The 18,422-nt window shown below is 47.8% G+C and overlaps 1 protein-coding gene across 1 annotated transcript in view; it reads right to left on the reverse strand.

Annotated features, from left to right (window-relative positions):
* ADAM19 (ADAM metallopeptidase domain 19) overlaps positions 1-18,422 on the reverse strand; it is an 86,541-nt gene that overhangs the window by 35,493 nt on the left and 32,626 nt on the right. Inside the window, exons 5-6 of the mRNA XM_063086356.1 lie at positions 13,819-13,895; positions 466-658 (exon numbers count right to left, since the gene is read on the reverse strand). Of these exons, the coding sequence (XP_062942426.1) occupies positions 466-658; positions 13,819-13,895 (270 nt within the window). The remainder of the gene's footprint in view (positions 1-465; positions 659-13,818; positions 13,896-18,422) is intronic.

Genomic DNA, 18,422 nt, shown 5'->3' on the forward strand with positions numbered 1-18,422 from the left:
GCTAGTACAGGCAGAACAGAGGCCAACATTCTGTGAGGGAACACGCCACTCAAGTTCCCTTTAAACCACATACCGCTTTTACCAGTGTAAATAAATACAAGCATTTTATGCATATGGGGAAGTGGCTATTCCAAAAGGAATGAGATATATATATATGTACATATTTTAGTGAGATATACTTAGTGAGATATACATATATATGTATATATTTTATTTTTTCACTTTTTAAAGTTTTTGAAATCAGTATCTCAGAATATTCAAGATGTACTAGTGTTCTCCCCAAAAGCAGATATTCTAAGGGTATCTCAAACTCAACAATGACTTAGAATAAAAGAAAAAAGCGATTGCCTCCTTCTTAGCCACAACCCGTCAATTTAGAAATATTCCTGGATTCAAAGTAAGGGTCCTCAGAGGGGACAAGTCCATCCCCAGGTTGAGTCCTACACTGAGAGCCTTGAAACTCACCCTGCGAGGTTTTCTCTTGGTCTGGTGTGTAAACTGAAGGACCCAGTCCCTGGTGGTGGGCTTGGAGTGCTGGAACCCACAGTTCCCTGGGGGCAGCTTGAGATGTTCAGATCTGTAAATAAGGTGCTGGCCTCCGCTGTCAGGGAGGGGCTCGATGATGTAGCTGAGGTTGCTGCTCACCATAATCAGTCCTCTGTTGATAGGAGAAACACGATCTCTGGTCAAAGATTACGGTCCTGGCAAAGTTCCCTTGCATAGGCCTTAGTTTCCCCATATGCAAAATGACAGTTGATTTCGATCACTGGTTCTTAACCTTATTATGGGGCCATGCACCCCTCTGTGAGAATCTCATGCAAGCTCATTTCTTCTCCACAGAAATGCACATGTATGTAAGATGTGGTGCACAAGCTTAGGGCCCGAAGCTCATCACAGGACTCCAAGTTAAAAATCTCTGGACTGGAGAAGCTCAAAAAGTTCTAAAACGGCTGCACCCAGGACAGTTAATACTTATAAACAGTGGTAAGAACAGGATTCCAAAAAAACCTCCCAAATCGAAACATGGCATATGACAAATCACAGGTCAATGCTTTATAGACAGAAAAAGCAAGACACTGGCCAGAGAAAAATCACTGGCCTGCAGGTGAGGAGACTCAGGTTCTGGATTTAGCTCCAGCACTCAATTGTCACTTTCTCTTCAACAAATGTCTTAAATCTCTCAAGCCTCAGTTTCCTCATCCCTAAAACAGAAATGATAATTTACTAACTCGTCGGGACTGCTGGATAATTAAATGGAAAGACAAGTGTCCTTGTGCTTTGAAAACAAAGCTAGATGCACCTCTGACGACATTCCTGCTAGTCCCAACTGCCCCATGTCAGCACGCATCTATTTGGTGAAGTGACATCCACAACCAAACACGTAGGACTACTTTTCTCCCCCTTAATTAGAGATACTAGCGTTGAACTCAGAATAAAGAGGTGTGTTCACTCATTTTATTCTTTCACTCATGGAGCCCTTACTCTGTCCTAGACATAACCTAGACATAGCCCTTGTCCTCAAATAACTCACAGTCCACTGTGTAAGAACCCAAATGCCCCAAGGGATCACACCTGATCACATAAGTCCTTCTCGGCCACACCCCATCATGGCGCTGGTTGCCCTTCTACTCTCCTTCCTGCCGGCGCGAATCGCACACCAATCAGCTCACCCCAAGCCCCATGCGGTATGCTAAGTAGGGATTGTATTTTAAGCCAATCAGCCTTCCCTAAAAGCCCTATATATACGTGTGTGTGTCGCCTAATAAACAAGCTCTCTCCAGTGGATCGTCAACTGGTGTCAACTCGTCCTTTCATTTGGTGCCGAAACCCAGGACAGAGCTTCTGTCGAACGGCGACACTTTTCGGATCGCAGCGGCAACACCTTCCAAGTCATCCCTCAGGGCTCCCTCGAGCTGTAACACTTTTCGAATCGCAGCGGCAGCGCTTTCCAAGTCGCCCCTCGGGAACTCCGTCCCGCCAGGACCGGCCTCCCTTCCACCGCTCACCATTGACGGTCCACCCTCGTCCATTCTTTTTGGCGCTGGCTCCTTCCACTCACCACCGGCTCATTATTAGGTAAGCCCCCTTTCCTAAAGGGCACCAGCCCTTTTTCAGTCTACCACAGGGAGTCTAGATCGTCTGGTAGCCCCTAACGCCCATACCCCACCCCACCATGGTCTTCATGACCACCATAAATTCCCAAACTATAACAGGTTCCAAAGCCCTGGTAAACTTTTACTTTCATTTTTGGAGGTTAAAAGCCCCATTCTGTTCTCTCCTTCTCTCTTTCACCCTCCTGTCCACCACTCTCTTCTCTCCACTTCCCGGGTCCGGGACCCAACCAGAAAATCCTGGCACTAGGTTCCTTCAGGCACCGGGCTTTTGCCCTAGAGAAGTGGAGGTCTGAGTGACGACCCACACCTCCCTTCTCTCCTCCTGGTTCGTACCTGAACCTGCCGGGACTGACGTGACCTACTGGGGACGCCCTCTAGGATCCCGCCTTTCCCAACCGGCTGAAGGATCTGTCCTATCACTAAATCTCTGTCCGATTTCTGTCTAAATTCCCATTAAGAGACCAGAATGGGCACTTCCTCCTCCTCCCTAGGGGACTCTCCACTTCAATGCCTTCTGAAAAACCTCACCAACCTTTCCCTCAGGCCGGATATTGAGCCCAAACTCCTCACCAAATTCTGTACACAAGATTGGCCTTATTATCCTTTAGATAATCAAAACACATGGCCCCCTGAGGGCACACTAGATCCTAACATTTTAACTATTGCCAGCGCCTAAAAAAATGGAAGGAGATCCCCTACATCGAGGCTTTTCACCTCTTGGCTCAGAACCCCGCCCTCTGCTCCTCCTGTGCTCCCTCTCAAGTCCTTTTAGCCTGTAAACCCTCTTCACAGTATTCTTCCACCTTCAACCCTGCTGATGAACCCCCACCCTACCGACCTCCTCCTCCCCCAGTGCCTCCGGCGTCCACTCCTCCTCCCCCATCATCCGCGTCACCTTCTGCACCTCCTGCGCCATCCACTCCCCTGTCTTTACCCTCACCTACTCCTGACCCACTAAGCCCCCCTTTCACCCATTCCCGAGGACCTCCCCCCGCCCCTTTAACAATCGCCCCACAACGTGAGGTAGCTGGGGCTGAAGGAGTAGTTAGGGTCCATGTTCCCTTTTCCCTAGCTGACCTTCCTACATTAAAGAATTCCAATGGATCCTTCAGGCCTACAGCCTCACACATCATGACATCTTCATGCTCCTAGCCAATACCCTCCTCCCCGAGGAACGCTGCAGGGTCTGGGATACAGCCCAAACCCATGCCACTGACACCCATCGTACCAATCCGAATCACCCACCAGGCCCCCAAGCAGTCCCAGAACAGGAACCTAATTGGGATTATAACACAGCCCAGGGAATCCAGGCTCAAGACCGTTTTGCCTCTTGCTTAATAACTGGCCTCAAAAAATCAGCTCGCAAGGTCGTCAATTTCCAAAAAATTAAAGAAATTGTCCAAAAAAAGGAGGAAACTCCCTCCAAGTTCCTCAATAGATTAACTCAGGACTTTCAACAATACACTAACTTAGACCCCAACTCAGAAGACGGCCGGCATGTCCTTATGACCTATTTCCTGGCCCAATCCTACCCCGACATTAAAACTAAACTTAAAAAATTAGAGCAGGGTCCTGCAACCCCTCAGACCAAAATCCTGTCAGTGGCCTTCAAGGTTTTTCATAATCGGGAGGAGGACGTCGAAAACAAAAGGCCGACCATGCCAACTTTCTCCACCTGGAGCCTGCTTTAAATGTGGAAAGGAAGGGCATTGGGCAAAGGCTTGCCCCATCCCCAGGCCACCCACCACTCCTTGTCCAAAATGCAAAAAGAAGGGACATTGGGGATCTGATTGCCCCCTTGCCCGAAGGGGTGAGGGACCAACTGCCCCACAGTCCCCCGAACCGTGGACACCACCTATGGTGGGCCTCACTGAGGAGGACTGAAGGAGCCTTGGGCCCTTGCCAACCATCTCTATACAAAGCAAGAGCCCAGGGTATCCATGGTTGTGGACGGCCACCCAATATCTTTCCTCCTGGACACTGGAGCCACCTTTTCGGTCTTAAGGGAATATAAAGGCCCCACCACCTCCAGCAGCTCTCCTATAGTAGGGGTAGGAGGTAAACAAATCTTTCCCCAAAAAACCCCTCTTTTAACCTGCTGCCTTCAAGGCACTCAATCCGTTTTCTCCCATGCCTTTCCTTCTTCTCAATCACCCCATCTGACAAAGCCCTCTTGCAAAAAATTTCCTCCTCCAGCATACCAATCCTAACACCCCTCTCAAACCTGGGCCATACCCCTCCCACCAGGCCAGAGGTCTCAAACCTGCGGCCGACTGGCAAGTCGATTTTACGCACATGCCTTCTGTCCGGCGCCTCAAATACCTCTTGGTGTTTGTTGATACCTTTTCAGGATGGGTAGAGGCATTCCCAACATCCAATAAAAAGGCCTCCACCATAGCCCAGACTCTCCTTTCCCAAATCATCCCACGATTTGGGATGCCCACTTCCATTCAAGCTGACAATGGACCTGAATTTACCGCCCAGATAATACAAAAACTCTCCCAGTCACTCTCTCTCCCCTGGCACCTACATTGCCCTTACTGACCTCAGGCATCTGGAAAGGTAGAGAGAACCATACTAACTAAATTGTCTCTGGGTCCGTCTTCTACCTCTCGCTCTACTCAAGACCAGAGCTCTCCCAAAAAAGCCCTCCAATCTTTCCCCTTTTACCCATACCACCCACTATGGCCTTACCCTTGCTCTCCCACCTTCACCGTCACTTTCCAAAAATAACCTTTCACTCAGTCCAGGCCAATTAGTATTCTACACTTCCCCGGAACCCAAAACCCCCCTAACCCCTAAGTGGGAAGGCATCATATTTCCAGGCTGAAGCCTTACACTCAGGATCCGCCCTCGGCCACCGAGAACTCCAATAACAAGCTGCAAAAGAACTTAACACACCATTCTTTTAAGTGTATCCCTCATCCTACCGACCCTTTCAAACTCCGCCTATCCTGGACCTCAGCCCAATTCCGGAGACATGAACCTTCTCCTTGGCCTTCTTCTGTTCCTTTCACTTCACCCAGGGAGCCTTCAGACCCCTTCCTATATATGGAAGTTTGAGGTAATAGAAACCTACACTCATAAACAAACCCGGATCAGTGGCTCTCTAGCTGGGACCGCAGATTGCCCCATCTCCGGTTGCTCTCAAACTGTAAACATCCCTCTCGCTACATCCCTAATCAAACAAGCTACCCGCCCCTACCTATGTTTTCTCTATGACCAAACTGCCGACCACTGTAAATGGTGGCCGGACACTTATGGAGGCTGTCCGTATTGGTCCTGCAAGATCCATGACCCACTCATTGGTGTGGGCGGCAGGTTGTTTGCATTCAACAGCGGGACACAGCAATACTCCCTAACAGTTTCTGATCCCTGGAACTCCAGATGGGCTACCAGGATTTCCTCTGCCCTAGAACAATCCTCTTCCTTTTCTGCTAGCCCCCCAGGGTCATCCATTTACACCTGGCAACAAATCATTTCTGAAACACTCATCTTTCTCAACCACACCTCACCAGCTGTCTCTCCCGGAAATTGTTTTCTTTGCGCCTCTCTCATGCGACCGCTCCTGGCAGCCATCCCCTTAAACGCTTCCCTTCCTCTCAATGCTACCTCCTCCCCACCATCAGAACCCCTTAACCTTCCGGACGTTCCTCTCTGGGAGCCTGACAACAAACACAATAACACTTTGTTGCCCCGTCACTGTTTCATCGGAAACTCTTCCTCCCTAACTTTTCCTCCGTCTTATTGTAATCTCAACACAACCATTCATACCCACACTGTCGCCCCACCAGCCTCTTTCTTCTGGTGCAATGGAACCCTCTCTACCTCCATCCTGCCTAATCTTACTGCCCCATGCCTTCTTGTCACCATCATCCCTCAACTCACTCTGTACTCCAATTCAGAACTGTTCCATCTTCTTTATCCCCCACTCAAGGCAAAAAAGGGCCGCCTTCCTCCCGATCATGGTTGGTATTTCCCTAACAACAGCAGCGGTTCGAGCCGGCCTGTCGGGAGGAGCCTTAGGACACAGTTTATGGGCGGTCGAAGACATAAATGCTAAACTTGAAGGGGCTCTGACCTCCACTGCCGAATCTCTTTCCTCTCTACAGAGACAAATTACCTCTTCAGCTCAGGTCACCCTCCAAAACCGCAGAGCACTAGACCTCCTCACTGCAGAAAAAGGAGGTACTTGCCTCTTCCTTGGGGAATAATGCTGTTATTATATCAATGAATCCGGTCTAGTAGAAACAAACATCATCAAACTCACCGACTTAGCTTCCAGCCTACGAACCATATCCAGTTCTAACCCCTTTTCTTCTTTTATCTTAAACCCTATCCTAACTTGGATTTGGCCCATTTTGGGACCTCTACTCATTATCCTCATAACCTGCCTTTTCTTGCCCTGCATCATTAGGTTTCTTCAAACCCAAGTGGGAAAAATCTCTAATCAGGCCTTTAACCAGCTTTTGTTTAGAAACTACCATCTCCTAGGTACCGATGAACCCCCCGCCTCATCTCATGAGCGCCTCAGCCGATGCCGAAGAGACACCACCTTACAGAGGGAACGCATTCCTACACGCCCTCGCCACCGACGCCTGGCTGCTCCCTCCAGTATCCAACTACGAACAATGGAACCGGTACATATTCGACTTGTGGCTTCAAGGAACGTTTATGGACTTTTCCCCTTTTGAAATTACTTGTTTCTCCACCCTCCTTTGGGGTTTCATAATGGGTATTTATGTACCTTCCTCCCTTTGCCCCCCCCACAACGCCACAATTCAGCAGGAAGTAGCTTGATGACTTCAACGTCCCCTTTCCTAAAACAAGAAAAAGGGAGGAATGTAAGGACCCAAATGCCCCAAGGGATCACACTGAGGAATGTAAGAACCCAAATGCCCCAAGGGATCACACCCTGATCACATAAGTCCTTCTTGGCCACACCCCATCATGGCACTGGTTGCCCTTCTACTCTCCTTCCTGCCAGCGCGAATCGCACACCAATCAGCTCACCCCAAGCCCCATGCGGTATGCTAAGTAGGGATTGTATTTTAAGCCAATCAGCCTTCCCTAAAAGCCCTATATATATGTGTGTGTGCCGCCTAATAAACGAGCTCTCTCCGGTGGATCGTCAACTGGTGTCGACTCGTCCTTTCACACTGGAGGTCAGTCACTCATTCCACAAACATTTACTGGGCTCCTGCCATATGCCAGGCATAGAGCTAGTTGATGAGGATGAAGTAGCAAACAGGACAAAGTGCCTGCCTTTCTGAGGCTTAGATTCTAAACGTGGGAATAAGTCACTATAACAGAGAGCAAAAAGGTTTCATCACCCCTAACACTGATGGATGGATTGGACGCAGCTTCTTAGGACGTCCCATCAGCAAGGCTTCTGAGGGTTTCTCTAGGCTCAGTGAGAAAGAGTGCCATATTTATCATCCATTGCTATCACAGGTAATAAATGGAAGGGTGAGTAGAGGCCCATGTGGCAGGCATCCTTGATACAGTGAGATGAATACTATGGACACTCTGAATGTTCTCAAGGCTCTGGGGGAGGAGGAAGCCGGCGAGTAAGCCCAAGGGCCCTAGCAGCATTTTGTGTGCTCCGAAACCTCACTCAGGCTCTCATCCATTGAGAGAGCTCGAAACCTAAAGCATCACCAGCTCAGGGTCTCTGCCACTGTATATTGGCAGGACCTCTCTCTTAGGTCATGTCGGCTTCCACCCCCACTGAAACCCCCTCGGGATCCCTGCCCACCTCTGCCCAGGGAAGAGCCTGTGACGCTGCAGGAAAGACCGCAGCAGGCTCTGATCAGCAGCAGCCCTTCCCAGATCCGATGCCTGGCTGACCTCCCTCCAGGGCCTCACCCAGGAGGATGCAGCAACACCCAACCAGCCCTCAGCAGGATGCCTAAGGTACACCCTGAACAGCAGGGGTGGGAGTGGGGCAAAGAGCAAGGGCCACATCCACTCCCTACTCCAGACAGGAAACGGCAGAGGGGAGAGCTGCTGCAAGCATCCTGTTCCTAGTTATCAGCTCATTTCAGCTGACCAAGGCCTCTCCTGTCACCTCAGTTTCCCCTAATGGCCACAAACGTTGGAAACAGAGAAGGCTGGACCACAAACCAATTGACGGTTCTGTGTGCACCAGGCATGGCTGCTGAGATTACACCCAGTGAGTGGAAAGTTCCATGTAGGAGTCAGTGAAAGTTCCAGTGTAGAGCCAAAAGGTGTGGTTGACCCAGCATCAGTTGAATAAGCCTCTGGGCCAAATACAGCAGAGACCAAGCCAAAGTCTGGGGATCAATAAACAGTAACAATCACAGTGGCTGTAAGTTACTGAGCCTTTGCTGTAGACCAGGCATGTGCTCAGAATTTTATCATTCAGGCCAGCTTCTGTGAACCTTACAAATATTATCCTCAGTGTATAAATGGGAAAACTAAGGCTCAGCAAGGTTAATTAACTAGCCAAAGTCATACAGGTAGTAAGAGTAAGAATAGGGGCTTGAATCTTAGCATTCTGGTTCCAAGTCCCACAACCTTAACCTTAACCCTACACCACCTCTGTCACAACAACCCTGTAGAGTAGATCAGAAAGGTACCACCAATCTACAGATGGCTACAAGTGATGGTACCTCTTCTGAGGTGTGATTGGCCACTACCCAATGGCCTGTCTGAAGTGAGACACCAGTTCCCTAGGAGATAAGAAGACAAGGGAGGCATTCAGCCTACTTTTCATCTTCAGATACCGTTGATTGGGATCTAACCACATGCCAGGCACTTGTGTTTACAAATGTTATTCTTATTTCATGCCCACATCAGTGTTACAATGTAGACATCATCATGGGTCCCATTTTATAGATGAGAAAACTGAGGCTCTAAAAGATTAAATAACAAGTTCTCACAGGTAATCTGGGGACAAAGATTTAAGGTCTGGCAGCCCCTGGACCCCATACCCTTAACCTCTATCTCCCTCCATCAGTGAGTTCCAAACCTATGGGTTGGAGATCTCTAGGATCAGAGCTCCCAGAGCTATCTATTAGAATATTCCACAGAGTGCATTAAAAATACAGATATCTGGGCCCAACTTACAAGACTTGGATTCTGCACATCTGAGCATCTGCATTGTTAAAAAGTCCCACGGGTGATTCCCCGCATGGCCACAGTCAGGACGTTGGCCAAAGCCCACACTCTGCAGCAGTAGCCTGCCTTTTCACAGGGCCCAAGCAGTTCTGTTTCAGGCAGTGGGCAGATTACAGTTTGAGAAACACAAGCTCAGAAGACACTGAAGGTCTTTCCAGCAATAGGACTCTGTGGCTACTCCCTACACCTCTCCCTACTGTGGCCCCTGGTAATTCACCCCATGTTACTATTACAATCCTCCCAGGCTGTCCACAGATGGAAGAAAGGAGGCACAGACCCCAGCACTTTACAGTGAGCCGCAGCTTTGACGGTGGGAGAATTTCCAAGAAATCTAGTTCCACCACTGCCAGCCAAGTCCTCTAGCTGCCCTTCCGTGAGCACCCACCAGTCACTTATCATTCTGGGAGCCTCATTGATCTAATTTGCTAAATGTTAGCACTGGCAGAATCAGTGCTCAGTTAGGAGGCTCGGGTGGGGGGCCCAGGAGGCTGGCTGGCTCGGACCTCACATGCTATTCTCCATTCTGTTCTCCATCCTATCCCTCATCATTGAGAGCTTGATACAAATGGAACTGTGCAGAGGAACCCAGGCAGGTCAGGCCAGGCAGGCAGCGGGCAATTTGTGCCTAATGCTTGAATGACTGCAGGACTCACCCAAATGCATCCTTTAAGCACCTAGACAAGAACTGCTTCCTGCAAATTTGTCCATTCAAAACTAAACCCAGGGACACATCCTACATCCCTACATCTAGAGCTGCCCTAAGAGGTAACTACCTTGTTACCCCTCCTTCTCTGCACCAGCCCCCCCCCCCTGCAAATCTGCACCCACATGAATGGGGATACAGGGGACTTCAAAGGCAACTCAGAAGGCAATGTGCTCCCTCTGGGCCAGGGTGGCAGGGCACAGGTAGACAGCATAGGCTCAGGAGTGAGACACACCTGGATTCAGGTTTGGGATCTGCTGTCTACTAGCTGTGTGGTAAGTTATGCAATAATACTGCCAATCTCACAGAGTTGCTGTGATAATGGACTAAAGTAATAGCTAATGTTTACTAATAACCAAAGTAACATTTAAAAAGAATACCTAGCAGTCATAGAGCCTGTATTACACTTCCATAGCCTTTTGACACAGCTGTACCCAGAACCTGCTATGTGACAGGAACTGTTCTAGGCACCAGGATACAGCATGATCAAAACAAACTCCCTGCTGTCAAGGAGCTCACACTCATCACTGAATGTAAATCCACCATCCAGGGCACTATTGCTGTTCCCATTTTACAGGTGAGAAAACTGAGACTAGAGAATTAAAGTAGCCTGTCAGGTGTTAAAACCAGGAATTGTCTGACTGCAGAATCTAAACCTGTCACAATTTAATGGTACTGCCCTCTGAGGGCTTAATCCACACAGTGCCCAACACAGAGGTAGCATTTGGAAGCACCATGCCTCTTCTTATGGGTTGGCTGCCTGTTTATGAGCCACCTCCTTGTGCCCCAGGTCCCCACCTCCCTGACAATGGGCCCATTCTCTCTGAGCTCAGAGCTTCAACCCCAAAGGGTCCTTTTCATGTTCTGGTCTACTCTTCTTCTACAGATGAGAGGAAAGCCCAGAAAAAAGGAACTTGCCCCAGGTCACCCAGTGAGTTTATGTTGGAGCCAGGGAAAGATCCCAGGTCTCCTAATGTCCAGGCTCATTATTCTGGGGAGGGGCCTTGACATCAGCCCCCACTCTTCAAGACCCTGAGAGACTCAGCCACCTGCAGGACTGAGTAAGGACCAGGGGAGCTACTAGCCTTGCCAAAGCAAAGACAAGGAAAAAATTAAATGAGGAGGGGAAAACACAGAGATTACACCAACAGGAAGTGTGGTGCTAGATCTCAAAGTCAGATCTCAAAAACTCTAAATTTTGAGCTCATTCCAGGCCTCATGCACACATGCATACACATTCATTTTCATACTCCATTCATTTTCAATCTCATATTCTCTCTCTCTCCATCTCTTCTCTCTCCTTCCTTTCATTCCTCCCTCCCTCCTTTCCTCTCCATCTGTCTCTGTCTGTCTGTCTGTCTCTCTCTCTCTCTCTCTCACACACACACACACACACACTCACACACACACACACACACACACACACACACACAGAGCATCTGAGTCCAGGGACCAAGGTTAAAGTATAATCACAGTGAGTGTGAGCCCCACATTTCTGAGGACAGAGCTGCTATAATATAATGGTGATCCATCAAATAGATCATTATGAATGATTTATTATATACCTTTGAAAGACTTTCTATATAATTAAATTTGCCAGACATTAGTACATAAGATACTATGCAAAAATTCAAAGAATCAGTCAGACAGACCTATGTGCACCAAGACAAAATGTTAAGTTGGAAAAAAATTATAGAATTATATGTAGAGAGTAGTCTCATTTGTGTATATATATATATATGTACATATATATGTATATGCAATTATGTATTTCAATTATGTATACCCCCAGCAAATTACAGAAGGGGGATGGGATTGGTCAGAAAGTAGGACAGGATAAAGAACTTCCACTTTTTTTACTTTATACACTCCTGTATGATTTCAATGTTTAACACTAAACTTGTATTAGTTATATAAAATAATTTTTAATAAGCATTTTCTTTAAAAATAGAAAACTTACCAGTCAAGTACCCCTCCTGCTGATAGTGAGCAGGGAACACACACAGATACCCCTCGTGTCTCCCAGAAAACACAGGCTCAGTGAAAGACACCTCACCCAATACTGTCTAGATTTCCTCACAAAATCACTCTGTACATATATAATGTGTTAGTTTGCAAAGCATTCATGTATTCAAGAAGCTGTGTAAATATATGGAGAATGGGTACTTAATCTGAGACAGGCTTGTGGGGTACAGACACTTGACCATAAGATATGGTATATCACATCTTTTTATTGGTATAGTTTATAAGAATCTATAGATAGCTTCCACCCAATTCTTAAAGGAGTTAGGGGTCCAAATAAGATTGCAAAGCATTATATTACATATCTATGTTTGTTTTTGAAAAGAATATTTCTAAAAGAACACACAAGAATCTGTGTAACAATGGCTGCCTCTGAAAAGGGGAGACATCTAGAAATCTGGAGTGAGAAAGAGACCTCTCTTAACATTGTACACTCTTTTGTACTATTTGAATTTATTTTTTACTATGACTGTGTATTACTTCTTCAATTAAAGTAACCCAAAGAACTGCTTTGGAGAGAAGAGGGGGCCCAGCAACTATCTAGGAGCTCAGCTGAATGCCTCTGTCTGTGTAACATCGGCCTGAAGATCCACCTGGTATAAACCCTACCCATCTTCTCCAATCACAAGGCGCATGTTTCCAGGAGAGAAGAGCAATTACTATGGAGATTTTCCATTGCAGCGTCACTTTGTGAGCCTTGAGGGGAGACTTGAGTTTGAACCATGGGTTTGAACACCACCACTGCTGCAGCTGCTCCTTCTCCAGAGTCCAAATGCAGCCATCTGGCAAGAGTCTCCAGCTCTTATATCGGTCCGGCCCACAGCCTTGTTTTCTCAAGGTGCATAGTGAGAAGGCTGGGAAAATAAGGCAGCTGGACCCCAGCAGACGGAAGCATGTAAAACAGAAACACATGGACTGCTCACCCGGTTTCCCCCTGTCAGCACGGCTGCTGGAATGATTTACAAGAGGCCAAGCCAAGTTCCCACTGCTCCAGACAGAGGGGATGGAGCAAGAGGCAGAGAGAAGCAGGTCACACCTGCATGTTTCCTTTCCTCCTTCTGGGGACAGGCTTTGTTTACTTGCAGACTGCAGGTGGCACTGGCTAGGCCTGTAAACACCACTGTGAGGCCAGTTGGCTTGGCTCAATCAGGTCACTTGAGTGGGGGATTAGGGGTCACTCTGTTATCATCTCCTAGCCAAAGCCTGTTTCCTGCCTAATTCCCTCTGGCCTTACAGAGGAGACATGGCTCAATTTATAAACAGACACTTGGGACCTGCAGCATGAGGGACCTTTGATTTGCATGGAAGCCTGAGTAAATCTTAGCATGATTTCACTATTATAAGACAATACGAATCCTGTATGTTTGTAGAGTGCTGTACAATTAACAAAGCTCCTAATAATCTTCTTTCCTGTAGAAACCACAATAAAGACTTACTCACATTTCTCCTCCTAACCACCCCCGGTGCTTTCCCGTGTGCCCCCCCTTTCCCACCCCCCATGCATAGCATGCCCCTCCTCTTTCTGTGAGTATAACCATCAGTTCAATGGCAGTCATCTCCTGTGTTGGCCTTACCATACCTAAATAAAAATAAAACTTATACTTTAAAACATCAAGTTCTTCAGGAAAGTTAAGCTCAAGCCCAGTGAATTTGTGGACCATCTAGGGTTTCCCTAGTCCTTTCCCTCCCAGGCTCGGCCCTTCTCAGCGCTGGCTTGCACACTCTCTCAATAGACTCCATTCCAAGGTCCTCGCCTTAGGCTAGCCCTACTTGTCTTGAAAATTCCATTCCTGGAGAGAATGTGACCTGCCCCCCTGCAGCTTCAGGGGCTCTTACCTAATTCCCCGGCAGGCACTGAGCGTGACGCTGGACTGTTCTGCCTTCCTCACCGTGCCATGGTAAAAGCAGTGATCCTAGTAAGGAGAAAGGAAGAGGTCAGTCAACGAACACTGATAAGCCTGGCAACATTCATGTCTCGTGAAGGTGATGGAGGATTCATAGCTGACTGTATATCTACCCTAACCCTGTAGCACCTTACAACATACAAGGAGCTTTCCAAGCCACCATTTTATTTGATTCTCATAATAATCCTAGGAAGTGGGGCAAGGCAGATGTCATTGTTCACATTAAACAGATGAAGCTGAGGCTCAGAGGAGCAAAGAGATTTGCTGAATGTAAATCTCCCCACTAGTTGGAGAACCCAGGATTTTCAGATCAAGTTCAGAGCTCTTTCCATGATGCATTTCCACAGCAAACACAGGCCTCCCACCAACACCACTTTTGTAACCCCCCATAGTGGGTTGAATAGTGTCCCCCTAAAACTCATGTCTTCCTGGAACCTCAGAATGTGCTTTTATTTGGAAATAGGGTCTTTGCAGGTATAATTAAATTAAGATGAAGTCATACTGGATTGGAGTGGGTCCTAAATCCACTGACTTATGTCTTTATCAGAAGAGGAGAGGACACAGAGAGACACACAGAAAGAGAAGGTGGCCATTTGAAGATGTAGGCAAAGATTGGCATGATGAAGCTATAAGCTGAGGAACACCCAGGATGACCAGAAGCCACGAGAAGCTGGAAGAGGCAAGGGAGGATTTTTCCCTAGAGGCTTTAGAGGGAGCATGGCCCTGCCAACACCTTGATTTTGAACTCTTATCCTTCAGAATTGTGAAAGAATAAATTTCTGTCATTTCAAACATCCAAGTTCATGGTGCTTTGTTACAGCAGCTCTAGGAAATGAATACATCCCCATCTCTTCCACAACTCATGAGGCTCTTCCACCCCTGAATCCCTCCACACCCAGATCATACTTGATTTGGCACCTGTGTCCATGAGGGCTGGTGTCGCTCTCTAGTCACTGTGTCTCATGGCCATCTGGCCTTCCCAACCTGGCTGGATCCCTGCATCTCTACAAATAGCTGTGCCAGGCCCTGGGCTAGGCCCTGAGTACAGTAATGAGCAAGCAGAGACACAGCTCCAGCCTTCACGGGACTTACCGTCCTATGAGAGCCAGTCATTAATCAGAAAGCCAAGCAAAGACATAGTTGCCAACGAAAGGAGTGGTATGGAATAAAAGTTCAAGATGCTTGCAGAGTGTTTTATAAGTAGAGCAACCATAGTATTTAGGAGTCAAATAGCACTGTTGAGAGTGCTAACATGCTAACCCGGACAAACAGGCACAAACCAGGACTGTCCCCAACAAACCAAGGGGCAATAACAAAGGACACGCTCCTTTCAGCTTCTTCCCAAGTAGGTCAAGAGAGATGAGCAGAGAGGATAGAGAGAAGATAAAACCCTCAGGGTATAGCCGGGTTCTGAAAATCATAAGAAGGATATGAACTACACAGTTACAGATAGGAGGCTTTCTCTTTTTCTCCCCAAACACCTTGAGCCTGAGCAGGGACAATAGTAAATGCTTGGCCTTCGCCTATGCAATGGTCCAACGGATCTCTCTCCAGGACCATGCTGCTTATAGTGTGTCTTTGTCCCCAGCAGGCAGGGATGTGACCCGGGAGACAGCTAATCCATTTGTCTGTATTCTCTGGCTCCACTTCCCTCCCAGCTGTAAGCGTGAGTGTAGCCTTATAATGAAATTTAAGCACGTTGGCGTAGCCAGGCCGGGTTTAAATCCAAGCCCCTTCAGCCACCAGCTATGTCAGCAGGCCCACAACCTCCCTGACCTTCAGTGTCTTCAGTCTCTACCTCACAGAGTGGTGGTGAGAATACTGTACTGGTGTATAAAGGAGCTAGTAAGAGTATCTGGCACCGAGCAGCAAACAATAAACATTAGTGACCAGATTATCTATCATTAAATCCTCCTTCAAGGGCCGAATGTGGCCTCAGAGGGCCTGGAAGCCCACCAAGAGGCTGATCCCATGGCCTTAGCTGTGCCAATTCCACATCCAATCCAGCTGAGCCATGCAGCCCGATAAGAGCATATAGCCCAAGCTGACACTTACTCAGGCTCAGTCTCAGGACCACAGGTGCCTTTTCATCTGCTGATAAAACCATCGGCCAGAGACATAGCTCCTCTGCCCATTTGAGCTCACGCAGTCAGGAACAGGGACAGGCACCGGCCCTCTCTTTGCATCAAACTCAAATACTGACCTTCAGAGGAGCACAAAGGAAAGCCACCATGCTGGGGAGACATTCCTCAGCACTTATGAAAGAAGGTGAGGCCAGCAAAACCCTCCTTCCATCCAGGAGTCCAACTGCTTTCAAACACCACCTGTCACATGGCTTTTCCACTTACCCCTGGGCTCTGGGGCTTGGAGGCAGATCATCAAGTGCTCAAGCCCAGAGCCTAGTCCTCAGAACTCAAGGTGGGCCCCAAACCCACAGCATAGGATTATTCACAGGGAGAAGAGGGGCCAGTTCTCCCAGGGAGAGAGGGGCCAGGCCTGGATGAGGTAAATGGGGTTCATAAGAGTTGCAGTGACAGTCAAGAAACTCAGAAATGTGGGTCAGCCACAGTTTCAAAATGCTGGGACTTTTACACATAAAGGCGAATTCAAATCCAGGGACGGGTGTGAAGAATCCCTGTCCCTCTTCCTATCTCTGGACTGATGCTAACAGTGCTCACAGCCTGGGTGCTCTCTGAAATAGCTTAGCAAACAACTGACTTCTGTGATGTGTAACAATTTACAGAGGGCTTTCACAGTATTATCTTATGTGATCACGACACCTGCCACTTACTGTTATTAATAAAAGAGCTAACAACTATCCAGCCCATACTACTTGATGAATGACTTATGCAGATATTTTTCGTTTAATTATGACCACAGCCTTATAAGGTAGACATTATTATTCCCATGTTTTCAAGGGGGGAAACAAAAGGTTAGAGAGGTTTTAAGTCACTGACAGGGTGACACAGCAAAGTGGAGATTCGAACCCCAGCAGCCTGACCCCCAACTCCATCCACAGCCTCTCCCAGCAATGGTGGCACCAGCAATGGCGTAGAAATTGATTTGTCAAAGCTCTATTATCCTCCAGCACCTCTAGCACCCAAGAAGACTGAAGTTTTAGTCTAAGCCTTACCACTACTGATTATCTGAACTTGGGTAAGTTACTTTTCCTCTTTTCCTCTCAAGTTCCTCATCTGTAAAATGTGGGGTTGGAAGAGATGTTTATAAATTCCCATAAGAATCAGTGATTCATCTTACTTTTCCATAGCCTTGAGAGTCAGATATCAGCATATCCAATTTTCAAATGAGGAAACTCGATACTAGTGTGGTCAAAAGGGTTGTTTAAGGTTACATAGCAAGTGAAAGACAAGAAGACAACCCTGGCTTCAGACCCCAAACCCGTAACTCTTTCCACTGGAACACATTCACAAACCCATTCCCCCAATGACCTGACCTAGATGAGAGCTGCAGCCTAGAGGCCCGGCTGATGAGTCTTGATAAGGTTCCCAGAACTCTTGCTACCCCAGGCCAAGTTTGGTAGCAGAGCGCAGTCCTCAACACTTGGGTCAAGCACAGCTGACTGATTTATTCCATTCCCATTTCTCTTTGAGTTCTCAGCTTCCAAATGAGAAAGCTGACTGAGAGCCCCACGGGTCTGGGTGGGGGCTGTGCAAGAGTCCAGTAACAGGGGATATAAGAAAACAACGGGTTGTCCCATGGTTCGGCCAGGATGTCAAGAAGACCTCAGGAAGGAGGGGGATTCTGGAGGGAAGGGAAGTTCTCCTCCACTCCTCTGTTTCTGAAAGGCCCTTACAACATCTCTGCTTAATGCACAAGCTGAGAGCACAAAGAACAAGCCAATGATCGGTCATGAAGTCACTGCATTCCACAGCTTCTCAGCCTGATGGGGCCACCAAGGGGGCTTTCATAGCAGGAAGCATGAGCTCATGGCAAACTGTGGACTGAGACCCATTCTTGAGCTTTGGGTGTAGAAGTAGCAGAAGCCAAACTCAGAGGAGGGTATTTTGTGAGGTTATAACGGCTGGGGCCTTTCAAGGTACGCCTGTACTCACTCTTGAAGGCAGAGAAGAGAGGTCTCAAAAAGGGAGGAGAAGTTCTCGCCAAGGGCATGGAGGAGGTGTGGAATCACAGCTGGATAGCCTCCCAGAGAGGAGAAGACACAGCTCGACCTGCCTGCTGCAGGCACTGGCCACACCACCAACTCCTTCCTGACCCAGGAACGTCTTGTTGAAGACAGTGGCATTAATCTTCACATCTAGCAATCTAACCTAGCCCCTCAGCTACCCACTTAGTGTGCTTTAGATCTCTTAGATCATCAAAACTTACTTTCCTGTGTCCCTGTCCCCATTCAGGGATAATCTGATAAACCAGTCTGAGCGGTTAATGACTGATAGTGGCTGTCATTGTCTTGTTAGACATTTGCACTGTAGCAGGGATTTTTTAAAAAATGGGCCATGTGGGAATCTTGGGGTCCACAGGAAGCTGCCAGAGTAGTACTGAGGCACAGGGACCTTT

Source organism: Cynocephalus volans, chromosome 2 (assembly GCF_027409185.1).
Source record: "Cynocephalus volans isolate mCynVol1 chromosome 2, mCynVol1.pri, whole genome shotgun sequence".
NCBI classification, from domain to species: domain Eukaryota; kingdom Metazoa; phylum Chordata; class Mammalia; order Dermoptera; family Cynocephalidae; genus Cynocephalus; species Cynocephalus volans.